Genomic DNA, 21232 nt, shown 5'->3' with positions numbered 1-21232 from the left:
TGATTTCAACCCCGCGACTCCCCTGCAGGAAGCAGCAGCTGCGGAAGCACACCAGGTAGCTAAATCATTTATGCGGTTCGGGGAAAATGGGACCAACACAGGGAAATGATTTTTGTGGAAAAAAATAATTGTAAGAAGAAACAAATAAATAAGAATTGTCGGGGAGGTTTTTTTCCCCTTTAATGACAGCAAGGTGACCTTAATACTGCGGTTTAGGGGAAGAAAAAATTGGCCAGCCAAAACCCAAAAGCTGTTTAGTCAGCTCCCATCGCTGGCAGGAAAGCTAAGCTGTTCAGGGCAGTCCCGCTTGAACCTGAGACTTGCTCATTAACTGCACAGCCGTCGTCAGTTTCCAAACCTCTGAGCCTCAGTTTCTCCACCTATAAAATAGGGGCAACAATGTCTTGCCATAAGTTTTTTTTTTATGGGCAGTCATTTTTCTTGTGCTTATCAATGACGTCCCACTCGGACATCACTGGCCGCCGTGCAGAACTAGCATCAGGGCAGGAGGGCAGGCAGGGCATCCTCCCACACAACCCCACACCTGAATCTGTCATTCTAAATTCTGACCACCTCCAGTGATCAGTCGTGGGTCAGGCAAACCTGCTATCAGAAAACCAGATTCTAAAAGAACAAACTCAGCAAAAATGAAGAATAGGCTGAGTTGCCACACACATGCACATGGCCACATCCACACTCGTGCTCGTGCTTGCACGCATATATTTACACAAACTCAAGAACTTCCAAACTTATTTACTCCTTTGTAGTTCCTAGGCATACCCAATATCAAACAAGAAACTATGAAGGAGAGTGAACTAAGGAAATAGTTGCTTTCCTTATTCAGGGGTAGGAGGAGCTAAGGAGATGGGAGAAGGACTGACAAAGAAGAACTTTCACGTTAGTGGAGAGATATCAATTTAGCGCATCTTGACCAACTTTTTTTTTTTTTTTTTTTAAAGATTTTATTTTTTCCTTTTTCTCCCCAAAGCCCCCCGGTACATAGTTGTGTATTCTTCGTTGTGGGTCCTTCTAGTTGTGGCATGTGGGACGCTGCCTCAGCGTGGTCTGATGAGCAGTGCCGCGTCCGCGCCCAGGATTCGAACCGACGAAACACTGGGCCGCCTGCAGCGGAGCGCGCGAATTTAACCACTCGGCCACGGGGCCAGCCCCTTGAGCAACTTTCTTTAAATTAATGAGAATGGAAGGGAAACTATTGGAGTTCATCACACACAGTAAAGGTAAGATTGCTTTGTGAAATCTTGTTTCAGTTGCCATGTGAATTTTCGTGCAGGTCACAATTAAAAACATTGCATCACTCCAGGACAGAGGACTCGGCTCCTGGTAAGGAAGCCGCAGCACAGACAGTGCCCTCCTGCCCCATGGTGCAATGGAGAGAGCCAACAAGACCTCTTCCGGTCACCTGCTATTGTTGGGAAGGACAACAAAATGTCTCCAATACTGTTCTCACAGGGCATTCAATTAACGAGGTCACATAAAGTGCTTGGAGCAGTGCCTGGCACGTAGTAGGTGCTGTGTGAGCGTTGGCTGGTATTAGACTCACGAAGGCTGAGCCTGCGTCCACATCCACTAACGCACTTAGATGTTCGTTCTGACTCTGAGCCCCTTGGGTCAGAGAGCACCCACAGAGGGTGTGAAGCTGGATTCGGGAAGGAAGAGAGTCTGGTTCTGTGCAGGTGTCCTGCTGGAGCTGAACCACAGAACCATGGACAGAATCCTCACCTGGGCAGAGAGGTCAAAGGTGGCTTCGGTCTGGATCCCTCTCACATTGCTCCCGTGGCCTCTCTCAGTCATTGCGAACATCCCGCTGTATTTCTGCTCCTGGAGTTTACCAGACATTAGAAGGGAATCAGCCAGTCAGATGGCTGCTCAAATTGCAGACCCTCTCAGATCATTACGAATGTTGGTGAGAGAGGCGGGGTGAGTTAGAGATAATTATAAACATTCAGCCTGGCGACAGCCAATGTGGTAACAATATGACAGTCTCGATGCAATTTTAAAAAGATAGTCTTGAAATTCTTATTCCAAACAAGATTCTTGCTGACACTAATTCTGTTTTATCTTCTTTTTCTGCCAACACACGCACACACACACACACATACACACACACACACACATCTAGCTACTGTGAATTTTTAAGGCTCTGTGTGGAAAAGAACATCTTTGAGGTACATGCCATACCTGGAGAGGCTGAAGCCACTTAGTTACATGTCCTGGGCTTCCAAGGTTCCTGATTGCACCTCCAAATAGCCAATAAATTATTCCACACTGGAAACAAGGACAATACAGGCCATTGTTAGGAAGAGTCAATAATTTAATGACCACTAAACCCACGGGTCAACCTCCGTTCAAGGAGCATCTACTCGGCTCGAGCTTTACATAAGCCCTGCAAGTGGCGAGGCTTCCGCGCCCTTCCCCTTCACTGCCTGTCAAGCTCCAGTTCCTCTCTGCACACGTGGCTCATGTTCCCTCTCTTGGATGGAGTCAGTCCTCCATCCTCAGAGCTGCCCAGTGCACCCCATCAAATGACTGTTCCGAACTTTCATTCCGCCTTGTCTGCTCAGGATCTAGCTTAGGGCCTGAAACGTAGATGTACAACAAAGTGTTTGTGCCCTGATCCAGGTGCCGGCCACAGTCTGCAGAGATGAGTCCTGTCATAAGAAACAGCATACACGAAGGCTGACGGAAGAGGTGATGCTGCAAAACGAGCAGGCACTCAGCTTGGGATGAGACAGCCGGGGCTCAAATCCCAGTTCAGCTACCCACTGGCTGTGGAACCTTGAGCAAATGACATAGTAGCCTCAGTTTCCACATCTGAGAAATCGAGTGAATGATGAGCACTCCCACTTACTGAGCACTCAAGCCTTCTAAGCATTGAGCTCCATACACACAAGCTCATTGAGTCTCACGACAACCCTGGGAAGAAGACATCATCACCCTCCACTTGACAGATGAGGACACCGAGGTTCAGAGAGGAAAGTGACGTGTCCAAGGTTTCACCCTGAGAAAGTGGTCAGGGCTGGGGTTCAATCTCAAGCTGCCTAATGCCTAACAGCACTTCATAAGGTTGCTGCGAGGACTCAGTGAGGGCCAACTGCCAAACACTTTGTCTGGTCTTTTATCAACCCTGGAAAAGTGTTGCTGACAAGGAGAAAGAAGAGCAGGAAAAAGAGAAGGAAGAGGAGAAGGCAGACTTCAGTGGGGCATTTGAAGGGAACAGGAGACTGATTGCAAAGACAGAGAGATCAAGCGGACGACATTGGCTGCATCTGCAGGTCAGCACCCCTTCACCCCCTCCGAGCCACACAGCCCCAGTTTTCCTCTGGGAAGCCCTCCTCCTCCAGAATCAGTCCAAGTGGTTTGTGGCTGATGTTAACCTCCATCCCAGCTTTAGGATGAGCCTGGGGCCCAGGGCTGACTGATCTGCATAGTATCATCGCCATAGGGATGACGGATGGATGGATGGATCTGTGATCTGGGTGGGTACAATCAGAGTGGGTAAGCTCCTGAGGAAAAGAAGCTCTGTCTTTTTGGATGCAGTAGAACCTGGAGGAATGGGGGCCTGGTGCTGCTGGCTGCTCTCGCCATCACAAGAGCTGGTGAGTGAAGCCAACACACAGGGGTGAAGGTGGGGAGAAGGAAACAGAGACGAGAGATAAGAGAACTCGGGTCCCACACACTCACACTTGAAGCCTGCCACCCCCTGGACTCTTCAGTTACAGCAGCCAATAGACGCCCCTTCTTTTCAGAATCACTGCAATCGAATGAGCCCTAGCAGACACACTGATCCCGAGGAAGACCTGGCAGAGAAGTGGCAGGAAAGGCATCTTCACATCCTTCCATCTGAGAACTGTCATCAGCCCCTGGCAAGAACGAGTCCCGGCACCACACGCGTGTGACCAGCCTGGCGCTGACTGCCGAGCCTTCATCGACTGGCGTTCCATCGACCCCCACCGCTTGACCAGCTGAAACGCTCTGCCATCGTAACTGATGGATTTCATTAGTCACATCTGATAGACACAGTGCTTTTCGTTTGGAGAATCATAAAGCATCCTCGGAAGATGCTTGATGTCCTGCTTTCTCAGCACCCCTCTCCACAGAATCATCATGGACCCTGCATCTTGCAGTACTAATGCCAACCTGGGAAAATGGCATCCATCCAAACAGTGATATTTTTTCCCTAAACCATCTTGGAAATCGAGTTAAAGAAAAATATTTTTCTGAAACTAAAAGAGATTGAATTTTCCACCCCTAAATCTCTTTGACTGGTGGCTAATGTGTTCTTCACAATATAGTCCTTTTCTAGGTTTTAAATCCTTTCCTCCTCTTTGGAATGGGGGGGGGGGGAGTGGATCAGAGTGTTTCCTGCACATTTTGAAAGCTCCATTCACTAAATGCTCTCAGTAGGAGCACTGGGCTGGGGGAGTGAAACCTGTAGGTTTGCAGAAAACTTCAGCAGTTAACAGAAGTCTGCAGGACTCATCCCACACAGCCAGTTAAAATGTGGGCTCTTTCCCCATGTGCTGGCCAGCGTGTTGTCAAAGCCACGTCCCCTGAATAGCAGGTAAGTTGACTAAACAGGAGCACCCGGATGGCTCTAAGCAGCTGACTCCCTGGCCATTCAGCGGAGGCCTCCTGTGAGAAGCATGGACCCTCCCTCGCCCAGGCGTAGGAAGGAGGCACCCAGCGAGCGACCACCAGGGTGAGCAGGTGAGTCAGACTGCAGTGAAGCGGACGACAAGAAGAAGGATTCAGGGTAGATTCTGGAGACAGAGCTGATGGGTGGACTTGGGAAGCGAGGACAAGAGAGGACTCCAGGTGACACCTGGGTCTTGGGCCTGGGTGCCAGATGGATGGAGGCCCATTATCTGTACGGGGGAAACTTGCAGGAGGAGCCAGGGAGGAGCGGATGGATTCGCTAAGACAGGGATGCTGAGACTGAATGAAGGGCATCAATCCATTACAAGGGAGCAGCGCAACGTGTCCTCCTGAGAGGGCGCTGTGTCCACTGCTGTCATTCTGTCCAAGGAGCGCCCTGGCCCCCGGCCCACCTCAGGGCACAGGACAGAGAGGTCTGTCTGTTCTGAGAGAGACTGGGAAAGTTAGTGGCAAGGAAGCACAAACAGGGAGGATACCTAACGAAAACTCTAAATATGTGCACACCTCGAACTGTTAGTTTGGGAAAGCTCTTTCTCTCCCTTCTCACTAATCCAGAAGAGAAAAAGGACAGCTACAGCATCGGGCGCCTGAGGTCATGACCGCAACACGCCCAGGGAGGGCTGGCAGCCTCCAGAGGCCACAGCCGGGGCTTCCTGGGGGCCGGGAACTGCAGCCAGGACAGGCTGAAGGGGCCTAAGGCTGGGGCCTCCGGCAGGGCCTCTTAACTTCCAAATGGTGACTAGAAAGACAGACATCACACAGTGTCCAGGGAAGCTGGTGGAACCCAGGTTGATTTCACCTCAGTCCACCAACTGAGCCACTACCTGGAAGACCACTGGGGAGGGCTCAGGGCCACATCTTAGTGGTTACAGCCCCCACCACTCACCAAGCCCCTGCTGCATGCCAGGCATGGCATGGAGCTCCTCACAGGCATCATTGACTTAAATCTGATCACAGCCTATGAATGGGCATTAGCAGTGCCATCTTCATGAAGAGAAACCTAAGGTCACTCAGCATGATGAGTAAAAGGAACATGCCAGAACTGTGACTGAAGAATCCTAGATACTGAACGTGAACTCACATCATTCTAACTGTCTCCCCGCCGAGTTGGACCAGCAAGATCTCTCATGCGTCCGCTGTGATAGGCCAGGTCCTTCCTACACAACATCCTGACAGCGGGTCTCCTAAAGAAGCTGCAAGTGCATTCAGGTTCTTTTCATTCCAAGAGCAAATGGGATACACTGAGGCACTGATGTGTTTTCTGAGACAATGGTGAGCCCAGAAGGGGCGGTGCTATGGACTGAATTGTGTTCCCCAAAATTTATATGCTGAAGCCCTAACCCCACTGTGATGGTAGTTGGAGGGGGTGGCCTTGGGAGGTAATTAGGTTTAGGTGAGGTCATGAGGGTGGGGCCATCTACAGTAAGAGGGTCCTCAACAGGAACTGAATCTGCTGGCACCTTGATCTAGGATTTCCCAGCCTCCAGAACTGTGAGAAAATAAATTTCCGTTGTTTAATGCAGCCCAAGCAAACTAAGACAGATAGTAAGATGGTTCAAATAAGGAAAAAAGGGAACAGCCATGGGGAAGAAGAAAAGGAAGCATGTCACATCTCTTCCGGCCTTAGAGTCCCTCCAGACTGCATCAGCGTTTTGGGCAGAAGACCTTGGGCTGGCTCCCAAGCTAGAATGGGGACTCAAAGGCCTCAGGAAAGTCTCTCCCCCTGCACCTCTCTCACTCTCCCGCCCCCTGGCGGTGAGCCGCTCTCAGAGCCAGTCCCCGCCCAGCCTGCACTTCACTGTGTGAGTACAACTGCATTTGTGCAAAGCGCCCAGGGACACCCAGAGCCTTTGGAAAACACACACCTGGAGGGAGAGAGAAAAGGGACCCAAGGTCTGCGGGGTGCAGGGGACTTTGACAAATTGATGTTGACACCCCCTCCTCAGGTTGACAGCCAGCCCATGTGAAGGTACAAAAGGAGAGCCAACAGAGGTCACTAGCTACTCTTGGGCTGGCAGTGACATCTGGGGATGCCCTGACCAGCCAGAGCTCATAGGAACTGTTCCCAGCGCACCACATCCCCTCCCTGGACCTCTCCCTCCACTGCCAACAGGAGAGACAGCCACGCCCTCCTGGGCTGACCTCAGGAGCACAGTCTACACATTCTTCTAACAGTCCAGGATATTCAAGCACAAGGAAAAAAAATCCCCCGCAATGACTGATGCGTGGGAAAGCAAACAGGGTTAATAATAATTTTTGTTAAATTTTCAAAGTTTTTTTTTTGTATTGTGGTACAACACAAATTACCTATTTGCCATCTTAGCCATTTTTAAGTGTTCAATTCAGTGGCATTAAGTACATTCACAGTGTTGTGCAACCATCACCACTATCCATTTCCAAAACTTTTTCATCACCCCAAACAGAAACTCCGTATCCATTAAGCAGTAACTCCCCGTTAGCCTCTTCTCCCAGCCTCTGGCAACCCATAATCTACTTTCTGTCTCGATGAATTTGCCTAGTCTAGAAACTTTATATAACTGGACTCAATAATAACTGGATACAATAATTGTCTTTTTGTGTCTGGCTTATTTGACTTAGCATCATGTTTTCAGAGTTTATCCATCTTGTAACACGTACCATAATATCCTCCCTTTCGTAGCTGAATAATATTCCATCATATGTATATACCACATTTGCTTTATCCATCCATCTGTTGATGGACACTTCGTTTGTTTGCTCCTTTTAGCTTTGTGAATGATGCTGCAATGAACGTTGGCCTACAAGTATGTTTGAGTCCTTGTTTTCAGTTCTTTGGGGTATATACCTAGGAATGAAATTGCTGGGTCATATGGTAAATTCTGCACCTAACGTTTTGAGTAACTGCCATACTGTTCTGATTCTATGCTTTCATTTAACACTCGTGTCCTGACACTTACTAAATACCAAGAAAGTAGGGGGTGACAGTCTCCAAGGAGTTTGCCATCTAGTGGTAATGAGACGCACACAGTAATGAGACGCATGAATAAACACATCAATTTAGAAGGGGTACACACTAGGACAGACAACTGTAAGGCACAGAGGCAGATGACAACACGCAGATGGGATTTAAATTGCAGGCCCGAGGGAGGCTTCCCCGAGGGGAGGAAACTTGAGCTGGGACTTGAAGAATGAGCAGGTGTCGGCCAGGTGAGGGAGGGGACTGTTGTGGAGTGGTCCAGAGGTGGATGAGAGGAACCGAAAGAAGGCCCATATGGCAGATCTCCTGGGGAGGAGGACAAAGCGGTATAGACGGGATCCAGAGAGGTGAGTAGGTCCAGACCACACAGGACCAGTGGGCACATCGAGAATTGGAGAGTTTTTCTTGGGGCTGGCCCTGTGGCATAGTGGTTAAGTTCGGCGTGCTCTGCTTTGGCAGCCCAGGTTCACGGGTTTGGATCTGGGTGCAGACCTGTACCACTCATCAGCTGTGCTGTAGCAGCATCCCACATAGAAAGTGGAGGAAGACCGGCACAGACGTTAGCTCAAGGCTAATCTTCCTCAGCAAAAAAGAAGAAGAAGAAGAAGAATTGGAGGGTTTTTCTAAAGCATAATGGGAAGGGGCTTTAAGCAGAGGAGTGATGTGATCAGGGAAAAATTTTTAAAGATCTGTTTCTTTAAATCTATTCAAATTTCCTGCTAAGATATTCAGGAGTAAAACTTTTTTAAATGTTTTTATTGCGGAAAGTTTCAAACAAAATAGAAGAGTATAAGGAACTCTATGACGGCCATCATGGGCTTCATCTTTGCCCCAATTCGCTTTCCCATTCTACACCTCAGGTAATCTTGAAGTTTATCCCAGACATCCTACCATTTCACCCATAAATATCTCCTATACATCTGTAAAAGATAAAGGCTCTTTTTAAAAACACAACCCTAAAACATCCCACCTAAAAATATAACAATTCTTTAATATTGTCAAATATCCAATGTTCAGATTTCCCCAGCTGGCAATTTTTCTTTTTAGTTTGTCATTTGAACCAGGATCTAAATAAGGTCCACACATTGTGATTGGTTGAAACGTGTCTAAGTCTGCTTTAAACCACTGGCTGCCCGTCCCTCATTCATTCAAACATTCCCCGTGCAGCTCTATGCACTAGGCTCCGTGCAAAACTCCGGAGATGCAGAGCAGAGGGCTCCAGAGAGCTGGAACCCCCGGTGGAGACTTCCCCATGGCCACACCCCACCAGGGGCCTGCTGAAGAGAAGGCAGGCATGGGGCAAGATGGTGAAAGCACAAACTGAGGATCATGAGTCTAGCCCAGGATCCTCTCGTGTTTCTGAGACGGGGGTTATCTGATGCATCTCAGTTGACTTTCTTCTCTCTGGAAGCCACAGCGAACCCATCCAGGAGGCAAGAGACCCTGCCTGGCTGAAGTCACAGAGAAGCCATTCTCCCCTGAAGGATCTAACTGTGGGTACCCTCACCACAGGATGGCACTCACAGATTTTTTTCTTTAATTTTTACCCATTTTTAAATGTCTACACTGCAGACAGAAATAACTACCATCTTGGACCCACCAACGATTGACCTGGCTTCTTGTCTGATAGTTCTCTCTTCATGCTCTAATTATAATTTCTCCCCTCTGGGGACATCAGGACTGGATGTTTGGATGCAGGAACTTACTTTAAGGCCAAGTGGTGTCCAGGGAGGGAAGAGAGGGCATGTACAGGGCCATGTGAATGCCCTTCTGTTAGGAGACCTAGGGTACACGACGGGCCCTGGCAATCATGCCCTCCACACTATTCTGTTTACCATCTTTGGAGAGCTGGGACACACAAAGCAAGCCCACAGTATGATGCCTTTATATACCCACTTGATCAGCAAAAATGGAAAAGTCTAGGAACGCCAAGTGATGTGGAAACATTACACAGTAATATTTCACAGTAGTCAAACATTACACAGGAGTCAAAAATGAATGAACTTCCATTCATATATCATCCTCAAAATGGCAAAACCATGGAAATGGAGATTAGTGGTTGCCAAAGGACAGCGATGGGTGGGAGGTCTGGCTGCAACTGCAAATGAGTAGCACCATAAGTTTCTTTGGGATAAAACAGACTTCTATCTTGATTGTGGTAGTGGTTGCGTGAAACTATAAATGGGACCAAACTGCATAGAACCACACACACACCCACACACACACAAACACACAATGAATGCCACGTAAAAACTAGTGAAATCTGAACAAAGTCTGTAGTCTAGTTAACAGTACTGTACCAATGTTGATTTCCTAGTTTTATATCGCTTTACAGCTATATAACGTGCCACCACTGAGGGAAACTGGGTAAAGAGTTCATGTGACTCTGTGTACTATTTTTGTAACTTCCTGTGAGCATTTCTATTTCAAAATAAAAAGGTTTTTTAAAAAGTAAATATAAACGAATACAGTGGCATGCAACAATATGGATTAATCTTAGCGATGACATTTAAGTGATGAAAGTAAATTGCAAGTGATTTTGATACTGTTTTTATAAAATTTGAAACAAACAAAAGTAATTGACACAAATGCAATAACACTAAACAAACAGAAAAGCAAAGGAAAAACAAATACAGGATTGGATAGAATGGTTAAAGAGGAAGTCGGAGGGATGGGTTGTAAGGTGTACCATCTTACCATCTATTCCAGTAAACAGACTGGTACCTCCAGGCCTCTATTTTTCACTCCTTGCCACTCAAAACCCAGTACCAGGCCATGAAGGGTGGGTGCCCAGCGCCTCTCACCTTTACCCCGGTGGCCATGTCCGCTGTGGAGAGGACTTCTCCTATGACAAGGCTTCGGCTGATAAAATTCTTTGTTTTCTCTGCCTGAGAACATGACAGACCAATGTTAAGGTTTGCTTATGGTTTCTGACCTTTCAAATTAACATTTTTATAACAAACATATGTTACCTTTATAACAATAAATTCAACACAATAAAAGCAATTTTTTAACTAAAAATAATCATCACTCTACTGAAGTAAATGTTTTCAACCTTTTTTAACGTGGGCCTTCTGGTCTCTGGCCACATACAAAGTGTTTAAAGCCTTTTCTCACACAACAGAAAGTAGACTGGGTTCGCCTGGAGGCCAGGCTCCAACACTCCGCTCAGGTCTTGCGTTGTCTTCACCAAGATGGTCCCTCGAGGTCACTGGAGCCGGACACCCCCACGGTTCTGCCTAGAACACGGTGCAGCCTCTCTGCACTGATGCTCGACCAAGGGGCAACGCCTGGCTCAAGTCCAAGCCACAATCTTGATGTGAAGACAGAGGGTTGGGGAGGTTTCCAAACATTTTGGACACAGGAAAAGCAATATTCTTCACTTTCCTTTCTAACCATAGACCATCTCAGGGTCTGATAACTTGAAAACCATGAGGTCCTGGTTCGTCTTCACTGCCCTCTTCTCACTCCCTGTACACAGCAGCCACAAATCCCAGAGCTGCAGAGGCCACTCTTCTCCATCGGCAAGAAATGAGACAAGGCAAAAACACTGTCCCTTTTTTAAAAATTCAGAGGCGGGTGGCATTTCCCTAGAAGGTGGTGGGCCCCTGAGTGCACAGATTGCAATTATCCATTGTTGGAATTAATGCTAACCTTCCTTATTCTCCAGTGTCTTCCGAGACTCAGCCAATAAAAGCTGGTGTTTGTTGCCATGTGTACATGTGTGTATACGTGTGTGTGTGCCTATGGGTGCCTCTGTGCCTATGCGTACATGTGGTATGTGCATGTAAACTGCCCACCAGCAGCAGGATGATAACCAACCTTCCTCAATGACTCCCAGTTTCCACACTGGCTTAAGCTTTCTCCCTAAACACACTCTATGTTTTCCCCTCCTGTAGGTTTTTAGTGTTTCTCTCAAGCATTATTAATTTTATCAAACAGCAGACTGTCAAGATTTATGACTCTTACTGTGGTTCCAACCCAATGCATCTTGTATTGATTATTTCCTAAAATATCTCCAGGCTTGAGGAGAAACCATTGCACGGGTCCAGCTCCAGCTCACACTGGAGAGTTAGTCACCAGCAAATAATAAAAAACAACTGTAGCAGATATTTGGAGACTTTTTCAGGCCCATGTGTCCTCTCTCCCACGGATCCTCACAACCACCTTCCATGAGAGGCCAAGCAGGACAGGAAGTACTGACCCTATGTAACAAATGGAAAAGTCTAGACTCAGGGAGGTCAAGTGACTTGTTCAACCAGGGTCACCTAGCAAGTGGCAGAGCAAGGACCAGAAACCAGGTCTACAGACTCCTCATATGGACATCATGCCCCCATCTCTCACTGCCCCTCATTGCTAAGCCGGAGGAAGCCCCGGCACCCTGGGTGGCCCAGCCTGCATCACCTGTCCACTCCTATTTTGCACCACCAGCCTTGTCCCCAGAGAGCACCTGACATCAACACACCACAATGCCCAGGAATCATCATCAGAAACCCTTCCTCACCTTAAACCACCTGCTCTGCTTTAGCCAAACCTAAACCATCGGGAGTAAGTAAAACCCTCAGAATCTCCAACTGGTCACCGTTTTCTGCCTATTTCATTCTCTCCATATACTGTTAATACAGGAGTATGACTGCCATTAGAAGTATTCGACTGTGGTCATTTTTACTCAACAGTTTGAAATAAATTGCAATCCCATTTGCTGAAGAATCGACCCCAAATTTAGCCATCTTGGAGCATTATAAACTGTTTATGATGATTATTTTCCTTCCTCACATCTTTGCTATTAGATCTGACGGGAAATGCCACTAGGAGTTTGCCATGGATCCTCTGATGTTGACTTAAGCATTCATTTGGACTGGCCCATTTCAAGAAGTCAAGTGAAAGTTCCAGAACTAACACTAGGCTTAATTTGATTGAATGCCTCCCTGGCACCTATCTTTAACATCTCCTCCACACACAAATTCTCTCTCTTCTCCAATCCTTCTTTCATTTCTGATCCATTAATTGCTACTAATTAAAGAACGTCTAACATTGACAAGTTTCCCCTCTCATTCATTTGGCAACATAACTGCATTGTCTGTACTGATAACAATCAATCTACAATCAACATGTGTTTTCAGCATAAATTTTTACAGTGTTTCTACTCTATTAATAGCTGCCTTCATTTAGACTTGATATAGTCAAACTAAACTCAATTCCCATATCAGCACGTTAGTTTGTAGTCATTTTGAATGATAATGATTCTATAAATCTATGGATAATATTCCCAACCTTGTATTTTATCCTAAATTATGCCCCTGCTATTCACATTTCTGCTTAATAAATTCAGTCTAAACCAGAAGGAAGGTAGTTTTCCCTAAAATACCCCTATTTCTTTGTAGAGCACTTGACGTAGCAGAACTTTATGATGTAATATTCTGTTTCAAGACAAATTCTGCAAAAATGTATATTTTTGATTTTATAAGCCCAGAGTCTCTAAAAGGCATATATTCTTCTTCAACTAAAATCAACTTGATTCAGCACTGCTTGGGTGTCGTTAGTCTGAGCTGTCTTTCCTCTGACTTTAAAAGACCATGCACAACCCCTCGGCAGCCCCAGTTAGGTGCCCAGCCAAGGGTACTGGGCAGAAAGAAGTTTCTGGTCTTAGTTTACTGGTATCCGTTGTCAAACTTGCATATTTCCTCCTTCTATTTTCTGGTTTCAATTTTCTATTTCATTTAAGTCTTCTCTGTCTAATTGAATACATGTCCTTTGTTATAATTAGCCTCCAATTATTTTAGAAACAGAAGGGGTCAGAGTAAAGTATACACATAAAGTAAATAAATGGGCTTCCAGGATTCAGTTGTCTGCGCCTTCTCTAAACAAGACTCTCGCCTACGGGGTGAACCAGTCCTGACCCTCCCTCCCTCAAAAGAGATCCCAAGGCTGGCCACTTCTGACATCTCCCACCACCGTCGTGTGCCTGGACTTCCATAACAGCTTCCCAGCGGGACTCCCTGCTTCCACTCTGCCCCTAGCATCAGGCATCATGATTGTTTTTTATTATGAAGGTAAAATTTACATGCAGTGAAATGCACTGACCTTTAGCACATGAACTGTGGTCAATTATCTACCTGTGTAACTAACCATCACACCAATTAAGATTATAGAACATTGCCATTCCCCCCAGAAAGTGCCCACATGCCCCTTTTCAGAGTCCCCACCCCCACAGGCAGCCACTGTTCTCTTTTTATCACCACCCACCAGCTTTGCCTGTTCTTGAACGTATATGAACAGAATCGTACAGTACGTACTCTTTTATATCTGCCTTCTTTCATGTAAATAAGGCACCTATGTTGTCTTCTATATCAACAGTTCATTCTTTTCTATGACTGAATAGTTTTCCATCTATGAATATTCCATAATTTGTCTCATTTCTTTTTCTTCTTTTTTTTTTTTAAAGATTGGCACCTGAGCTAACATCTGTTGCCGATCTTCTTTTTTTTCTTCTTCTCCCCAAAGCCCCCCCAGTACACAGTTGTATATTCTAGTTGTGAGCGCCTCTGGTTGTGCTATGTGGGACGCTGCCTCAGCGTGGGCTGACAAGCTGTGTCATGTCCGCACCCAGGATCTGAACCAGTGAAACCCTGGGCCACCAAAGCAGAGCGCATGAACTTGACCACTCGGCCATGGGGCTGGTCCCTCTCTCATTTCTTTTTTTCTTTTTCTTTTTTTTTTTTTGAGGAAGATTAGCCCTGAGCTAACATCTGCTGCCAATCCTCCTCTTTTTTCCGAAGAAAACTGGCCCTGAGCTAACATCCATGCCCATCCTCCTCCACTTAATATGTGGGATGCCTACCACAGCATGGCGTGCCAAGCGATGCCATGTCCGCACCTGGGATCCGAACTGGTGAACCCTGGGCCACGGAAGCAGAATGTGCAAACTTAACTGCTGCGCCACCGGGCCAGCCACCCCCTCTCATTTCTTACTGGTGAACATTTGGGTTGTTTCTGGTTTGGGGTTATTATGCATAAAGCTGACATAAACATTCACGTACAAGTCTTTTTGTGGACACATGTTTCCGTTTCTCTTTTGTAAATCCCCAGGAATGCAATTGCTGGATTAAAGGGGAGATTTATGTTTAATATTGCAAGGAACCGTCAAACAGTTTTTCAAAATGGTTGTTCCATTTTACACTCCCACCAACAATATATGAGAGTTCTAGTTTCTCCACTTCCTCAACAGTATTGTCGCTCTTTTCCATTTTTGGCTATCCTGGAGGGAGTGTCATCTCATTATGGTTTAAATATGCATTTCTCAGATGACTAAAGACGCTGAGCACATTTTTATATGCTCATGGGCCACTCGTATACTTTCATAAAGTGTATATTAAAGTCTTTTACCCATTTTTAAATTGGGTTGCTTGTCTTATCACTGAGCTCTAGGAATCCTTTCTGTATTCTGAGTACGAATCGTTTGTATCTGGACCTAAGTTTTTGTCAGATACATGCACTCCAGATATTTTTTCCTAGTTCATAGGTTGCCTTTTTATCCTCTCAATGATATCTTTTGATGAACAACAGTTTTTAATTTTGAAAAAGACCAAGTTAGTTTTTTCTTTTACACGTTTAATGTTTTTTGGGGGGCCAAAGGGACATTGTCTTTGTTCTTCTGTAAACTTCGTAATTTTATAACTTATGTTTAGGTGTATAATTCATCTCAAATTATTTTGTATGCAGTATGAGGTAGGGTTTAAGGTTAAATATTTTTTTCTATACGTTTATCTAGTTGTTTCAGCACCATTTATTGAAAAGACTTTTCCCATTGACTTGCCTTGGCAACACTGTCAAAAACTCAATCGATCATATATGTATGGGTTTATTTCAGGATTCTCCACTCCGTCCCATTAATCTGTGTGTCTATCCTTATGCCAATACCACATAATCCTGAGTAGTTTCACAATAAGTCTTGAAGCCAAGTAGTGAGAGTCCTCCAAATTTGTCCTTTTTCAGGATTGCTTTAACGATTGTAGGACTTTTGCATTTCCATGTATATTTTTTGAATCAACTTGTAAATTTTGATTATTGCACTGCAACATTTTTAAAATAAGCATCATGCTGTGCTTTCCTCCCTCCCTTCTCCCCCGCCCCCCACCATGGTGGAAAATCTCCAATGACTCCAATTACCTTTGTAGGAAAATCCAGACTTCTCACCGGGGCCTCCACATCTGGCCCTTCTTGTTCCCTGCTGGTTCCTGGGGCCACAGCAGGGTGCCTGAGCAGAGAGCTGGGTATTGTGCTTCTGCTCTCCCAGGGGCCTTGACTATGCCAGGACAGACCAACACAGGAATGATGTAGGGCGACATTCCCATGGCTCTGTCTAAGGATATTTTTCTCCTTTCACAACATTATTGTAGTATTCTGACAGTTTAGGATTTTCCAAATTCTTTCCTTAAATTTAATACCTCTTCTCCTGGCAGCACATGCTTCCTACCAAATTCCTAGCTGCTTTGGCAATTCTTCTGATTATTAGTGTAATCACATAATTTATCAATATTGACAGCATATAATAATGAATGTATTGTGTTGACATTACTAGCTTGGTGCATAAGCTCACTTTTCTGTTAATGGAAAGTGTATTATTTTACATTAATTTTAATGGAAAATAGCGGCTGACTTTGCATCCTGCAACTTTGCCAAATTTGTTTATAAGTTCTAACAGGTTTTGGTGGAATCCTTAGGGTTTTCTACATTTAAGATGGTGTCATTTGTGAACAGAGATCGTTTTACTTCCTCTTTTCCAATTTACTATGTTTCATTTTTTTAGAAAGACTAGCCCTGAGCTAACATCTGTGCCAGTCTTCCTCCACTTTATATGTGGGTCACCGCCACAGCATGGCTGATGAATGGTGTAGGTCCACACCCAGGATCTGAACCCGCGAACCCAGGACACTGAAGTGGAACATGCCAAATTTAACCACTACGCCACAGGGCCAGCCCCTACTATGTTTGATTTTTATCCTCAGCACCTACAACCATGTGACATACTGTAAATTTACTTGTTTATTAGTTTATTGTCTGCCTCCTCCCAGACTAAAATGTAAGTTCCATAAAGACAGGTATTTTTTACCTGCTTGTTCTCTGCCTCTTGAACAGTACCTGGCTTATAGTAGGTGTTCAATAAATAATTGTAAAATGAATGAATCGCCTGGCACATAGAAGGGACTTAGCAAATGATAGCAGGTAATAATTATTGTCATTTTTAACATAATATTTCAGTACAAGAGTTATAATCAAGCCTTAAAGTGAGAAGTTTTCATTAGGGAGAATGGCTTACAGTGCAGTAAATAAATAGCACCAGGATTCCAGCTGCAGTGGAGTCCCTGGGTGAGTCCCAACTCATGCCCTGGCACACCCTTTCAAGCAACCCCTGTGACCATCACAGATGACAACTCCGTTCAGGCGCCAATCTACACAGAGGAACTTCTGTAAACAGGCACTCTATCCTGTTGTCTCTACTCAAATCCTCCACAGCATCCCATGGAGCCAAGACTGGCCTGGCCAGAGGGCTGGCCAAGTGGCCAGTGTCCAAGTCTGTGGAGCTGGAGCTGGGACAGGGATTCCTGCCAAAGTCAGCACACAAGACTGAGAGCCAGGGGCAGCCTGTCACAGCCCACTAGGAAAAGCCTGGGTTCCAGGACAGACAGAAGCCAGAGGGCCAAGTGCAGAGCCACGGCCAGGATGTCAGAGCCGAGAGCTCTAAGTAGGTCAGGAACCAGCACACAGATGGGGTAGAGGGGGTGCACCTGGTCACGGTACTGGCTGTGGGCAACAGGGCCGGCCTGGGCGGGATGGGCTGGCGTAAAGGACCAGCGGCAGGGTGGACATCCTCACCTCTTGCCATATTCCCTGCTCAGCTCCTTCTCCACAACACACCCACAGCTTCAATGTAACTGCTTCCTAGGAAAAGCTGCTCCTTTTCTCAGGGGTTAACGAGGAAAGCAAACCTTTTCCCCATTCCCTTCGATGGTGAGCTGACCTTAGAATCTTATTCCATTTTAGATCTGATCGCCCACCTGATGTTTCTCTAAATATAAAAACAAAAACCATCCCAAACTGAGACTATCTAAAATTCTAATCGAAATAATAGATAATTATGGTATAATAAATGCAATATAAAGCTACCGTCTCCTGCCAATTCCCTCTCAGCGGATCTGAGAGGGGGCTTCCTGAGAAAACGACGGATGACTTAGGTCAGCAGTTCTCCAACTTTGTGTTCTCTGGACCCCTTTACACTCTTAAAAATTATCGAGGCATCCGAAGAGCTTTTGTTTATGTGGGTTACATTTATCAACTTACCATACTAGTAATCAAAACTGGGAATTTTAAAAACATATATTCATTTAAAAATAACAGTAATAGGGGCTGGCCCCGTGGCCTAGTGGTTAAGTTTGCGCACTCCGCCGCAGGCGGCCCACTGTTTCGTTGGTTCGAATCCTGGGCGCAGACATGGCACTGCTCATCAAACCACGCTGAGGCAGCGTCCCACATGCCACAACTCGAAGGACCCACAACAAAGAACATACAACTATGTACTGAGGGGCTTTGGGGAGAAAAAGGAAAAAATAAAATCTTTAAAAATAAATAAATAACAGTAATAAACCCACTACATGTTAATGTAAATGACATAATCCTCATGAAAGATAACCATAATTTCCAAACCAAAAAAACAAAATTAGTGAAAAGAACTGCATTTACATTTTTACAAATTGTTTCCATCTGGCTTCATAGAAGACAGCTGGCCTCTCACAGGTGCTTCCGCATTTAGTCTGTTGTCATATGTTGTTTTGGTTGAAGTTTATGATGAAAATTTGGTGTCACGCACACAGGTAGCTGCACATCTACTTTTCATGTAATACCTGAAAGGGTCTTGGTACCCCCAGGAGTCCTCAGACCATACTTTGAGAACCACTGGTTTACATAATGATGGTGCTACCATGCCCACCACTCATGTGGATCATGGGGATGAGGACGTGCAGAGCTCAGGATGGGACAGAAGATGGTGGGGGGAAGGGAGGGGAGGAGGGGGTAATCACAGAGTGGGTGCTTCATTACCCGGCCATCTGTCCCCACTCCTCACTACACTTGGCCAGGAACAGCCTGACCCCAACCGGCTCCCTCTTCAGGAAAGGAAATATTGGGATGGCGCGATCCTGAGTCAGCCCTGAACCATGATTGGCAGGGACCAAATGCTGAATGGGAACAATGTGGGGGATACAGTACAGGGTACTGAGAAAGAAGGACGGGGAGCAGCACTCAAGCCAGGACGCACACTGGATCGCCTGGGAGATTTAAATGCTGACGTGACTGGCCTGCGCAAAAGCCCCGACAGCAGGAGTTTGGAAAGCACCCCCAGCGATCCTCATGCACGGCCAGGGGCGAGAACCACCAGATTTAAGTGGGATCAAGAAGCAGACCACCTGGGTTTGAATCCACTAGCGCTCCATTAGTTATATTTACAACTCACTAGTTATATAACCTCAGGCCATTTACTCAGCTTCAGTTTACTCATCTGTAAAACGGGAATATCATTACTGATGTTGTGAATAGTAAATGAGATCATTCATTTAAAGTTCTTAGCTCTGTGACTGGCATAAACTATGTGCACAGTAAGCACACTGGTTATGGTGATTACTATTGGTTATGGTGATTTTTGTGCAGGCCATCAGCCTCTGTCAGCTTCCAGGGACGAGTGTCTCTGAGGAAGCTGCCACACAGACAGGACAAGGCACCCAAGGGAGGGGCCAGGGCTCTAGTCCCAGCACTGTCACAAAGTAGAAGTCCCACCTGCGTCCTCTGTCTCCTCATCTGGAAATACAGGGAGTCAGTGACTTCCCACGCCCAGGATCCAGTCCTGGAATCCTCAGGGGGAGAAGAGAACAGCTGGCTGAGGGGCACAACGGTAATGTCACTGGAAACAGGTGCAGGAGACATTGACAGGGTGCAACGGTGGTGTTCACACTGTGTGTGTGCTCATACGTGTGTGTGTACTGATCTGAGTCTGCAGTCAGACTCAGAGACCATACTTTACTTTTAAAATTATTGAAACATCTCAAATCTATTGCAGATGGCAGAGGGGAAAACACAGAGTGGAAATATTTTAGTGGCTTATTCTTGGCCTGTGGACTGTCCACTGAGACCTGGAATGAATGAGGCTCACTCCTCATTTGTCCTCGAGAACATCATCATTACACATTTCACACTGCCTTCTGCCTTGGAGTTCATTGGATCATCCACGAAAGTCAACAGCAACTCAGAATGGGGGCCAGGGAAAGATGGACGGACCTGCAACGCTCTCCAAACAGGCAATACAGCCATGATTCAATATTTTTATTAAGAGGCAGGATGAATCACGTAACACTTCTTCTAGAATTACTGGATGTGGACAGCTCGTCCAGCTGTGCACAAGATGGAATTTGAGAGCCTTCAAACCCAGATATGCTGCTTACTGAGTCTCGTGACATCCGCCCGATGAGATGAGCCGGCTGCACTGATGACCGGCTAGTTCGATTCCCTTCAGGTTCATTGGCTTTTGTGAATTCACACAGAGAAGAGCCAAATAGGCTGAAAGAACTAACAGAAATGGACAGGGGGCATCATCTAGGGCCAATCCTGTGCCTCCTGGAGGAATTAGACCTAATCATCCAGCACAGAGTCACCCGGGCTACCAAAGACCATGAAGGGAGCCACGAAAACAGGAAGATAATTGGTTCCAGGGCTCAACACGCTTCATCAGGAGCAAGATTACTCAGGCTAATCCTTCAGACTCAGGGGGTCCAGCAGCATTAGGAAACCTCTTTAAAGGATCAGCCCTCACGTCCGGGTCTTGAGTATTGACACTAAGTTAAGCCACAGACACGTTGGGCTGATTAAGGGAGCAGGAGACCAGCCACACGTCAGGATTTCACCTTCCAACCAGCCCCACGCCAGATGCATGTGGAAGCCCGGCTCTGCTAGAGAAAGCAGCTGAAGGCAAAGAGGGTTTGGGTGTGGTTGTTTTTCTTTATTGGTTGTATTCACAGCTCTGAATGTATGTTCCACGAACAGGCAGGTTACTAGCTTGAAAATCTACTTTGCCTGACTCTTGGTAGATGATTCTTCAGGCTTCGCAAGCACACTTCACTCTGTGATGTGGGGGTTTTCCTTCCACACGCTCTCCATCTAAGTGTGACAAGGCCGTGCCCTTGTCACCTGGGAGGTGGCTACGTACCTCAGCAAGAGGGCCGAAACTCTGCCAGGATTCCTTCCCGACAAGAAGATGCTGAGTTCTGTCTTTGCGTCCTCAGGACAGCCACTCAAAGGGGCGTGGGAGGGTGGACCTCAGGCCCCCCACCAGCTCTGATCCACACTCCACAGAGAGGATCCCCCAGGTCTCCCGGCGGGGGAAGACCCACCCCCTCAATCCTTAGACTCTCCCTCCACAGACCACGCTGGGCAGGAAGAGGGCCGGCTCCCTGCAGGACAGGTTCAGCTCCTCAGCCTTCTACAAACTGAAGCTGATCCCCGGTTACCGACCCGCCCCTAGGACCTCGCCAGGAGGTATTTTTTCCTATGAAA

General features: G+C 46.4%; 1 protein-coding gene across 15 annotated transcripts in view; it reads right to left on the bottom strand.

The window, feature by feature from the left end:
* The window catches only part of ACOXL (acyl-CoA oxidase like), a 360428-nt gene that overhangs the window by 299500 nt on the left and 39696 nt on the right, over nucleotides 1-21232 (bottom strand). For 14 of the 15 annotated variants that reach the window (XR_011425932.1, XR_011425936.1, XR_011425935.1 and 11 more), the window contains exons 3-5: nucleotides 10438-10521; nucleotides 2200-2286; nucleotides 1741-1839 (exon numbers count right to left, since the gene is read on the bottom strand). Coding sequence is in view for 10 of the 15 variants with exons in the window: in XM_070235142.1 (XP_070091243.1) it covers nucleotides 1741-1839; nucleotides 2200-2286; nucleotides 10438-10521 (270 nt within the window). In the remaining 5 variants the exon portion in view is untranslated. The remainder of the gene's footprint in view (nucleotides 1-1740; nucleotides 1840-2199; nucleotides 2287-10437; nucleotides 10522-21232) is intronic. The other variant, XM_070235145.1, reaches the window with a different exon arrangement.

This window comes from Equus caballus, chromosome 15, assembly GCF_041296265.1.
Source record: "Equus caballus isolate H_3958 breed thoroughbred chromosome 15, TB-T2T, whole genome shotgun sequence".
NCBI classification, from domain to species: Eukaryota; Metazoa; Chordata; class Mammalia; order Perissodactyla; family Equidae; genus Equus; species Equus caballus.
Note: the sequence above shows the minus strand (reverse complement) of the source record. Positions and strands in the feature narration are given on the sequence as shown.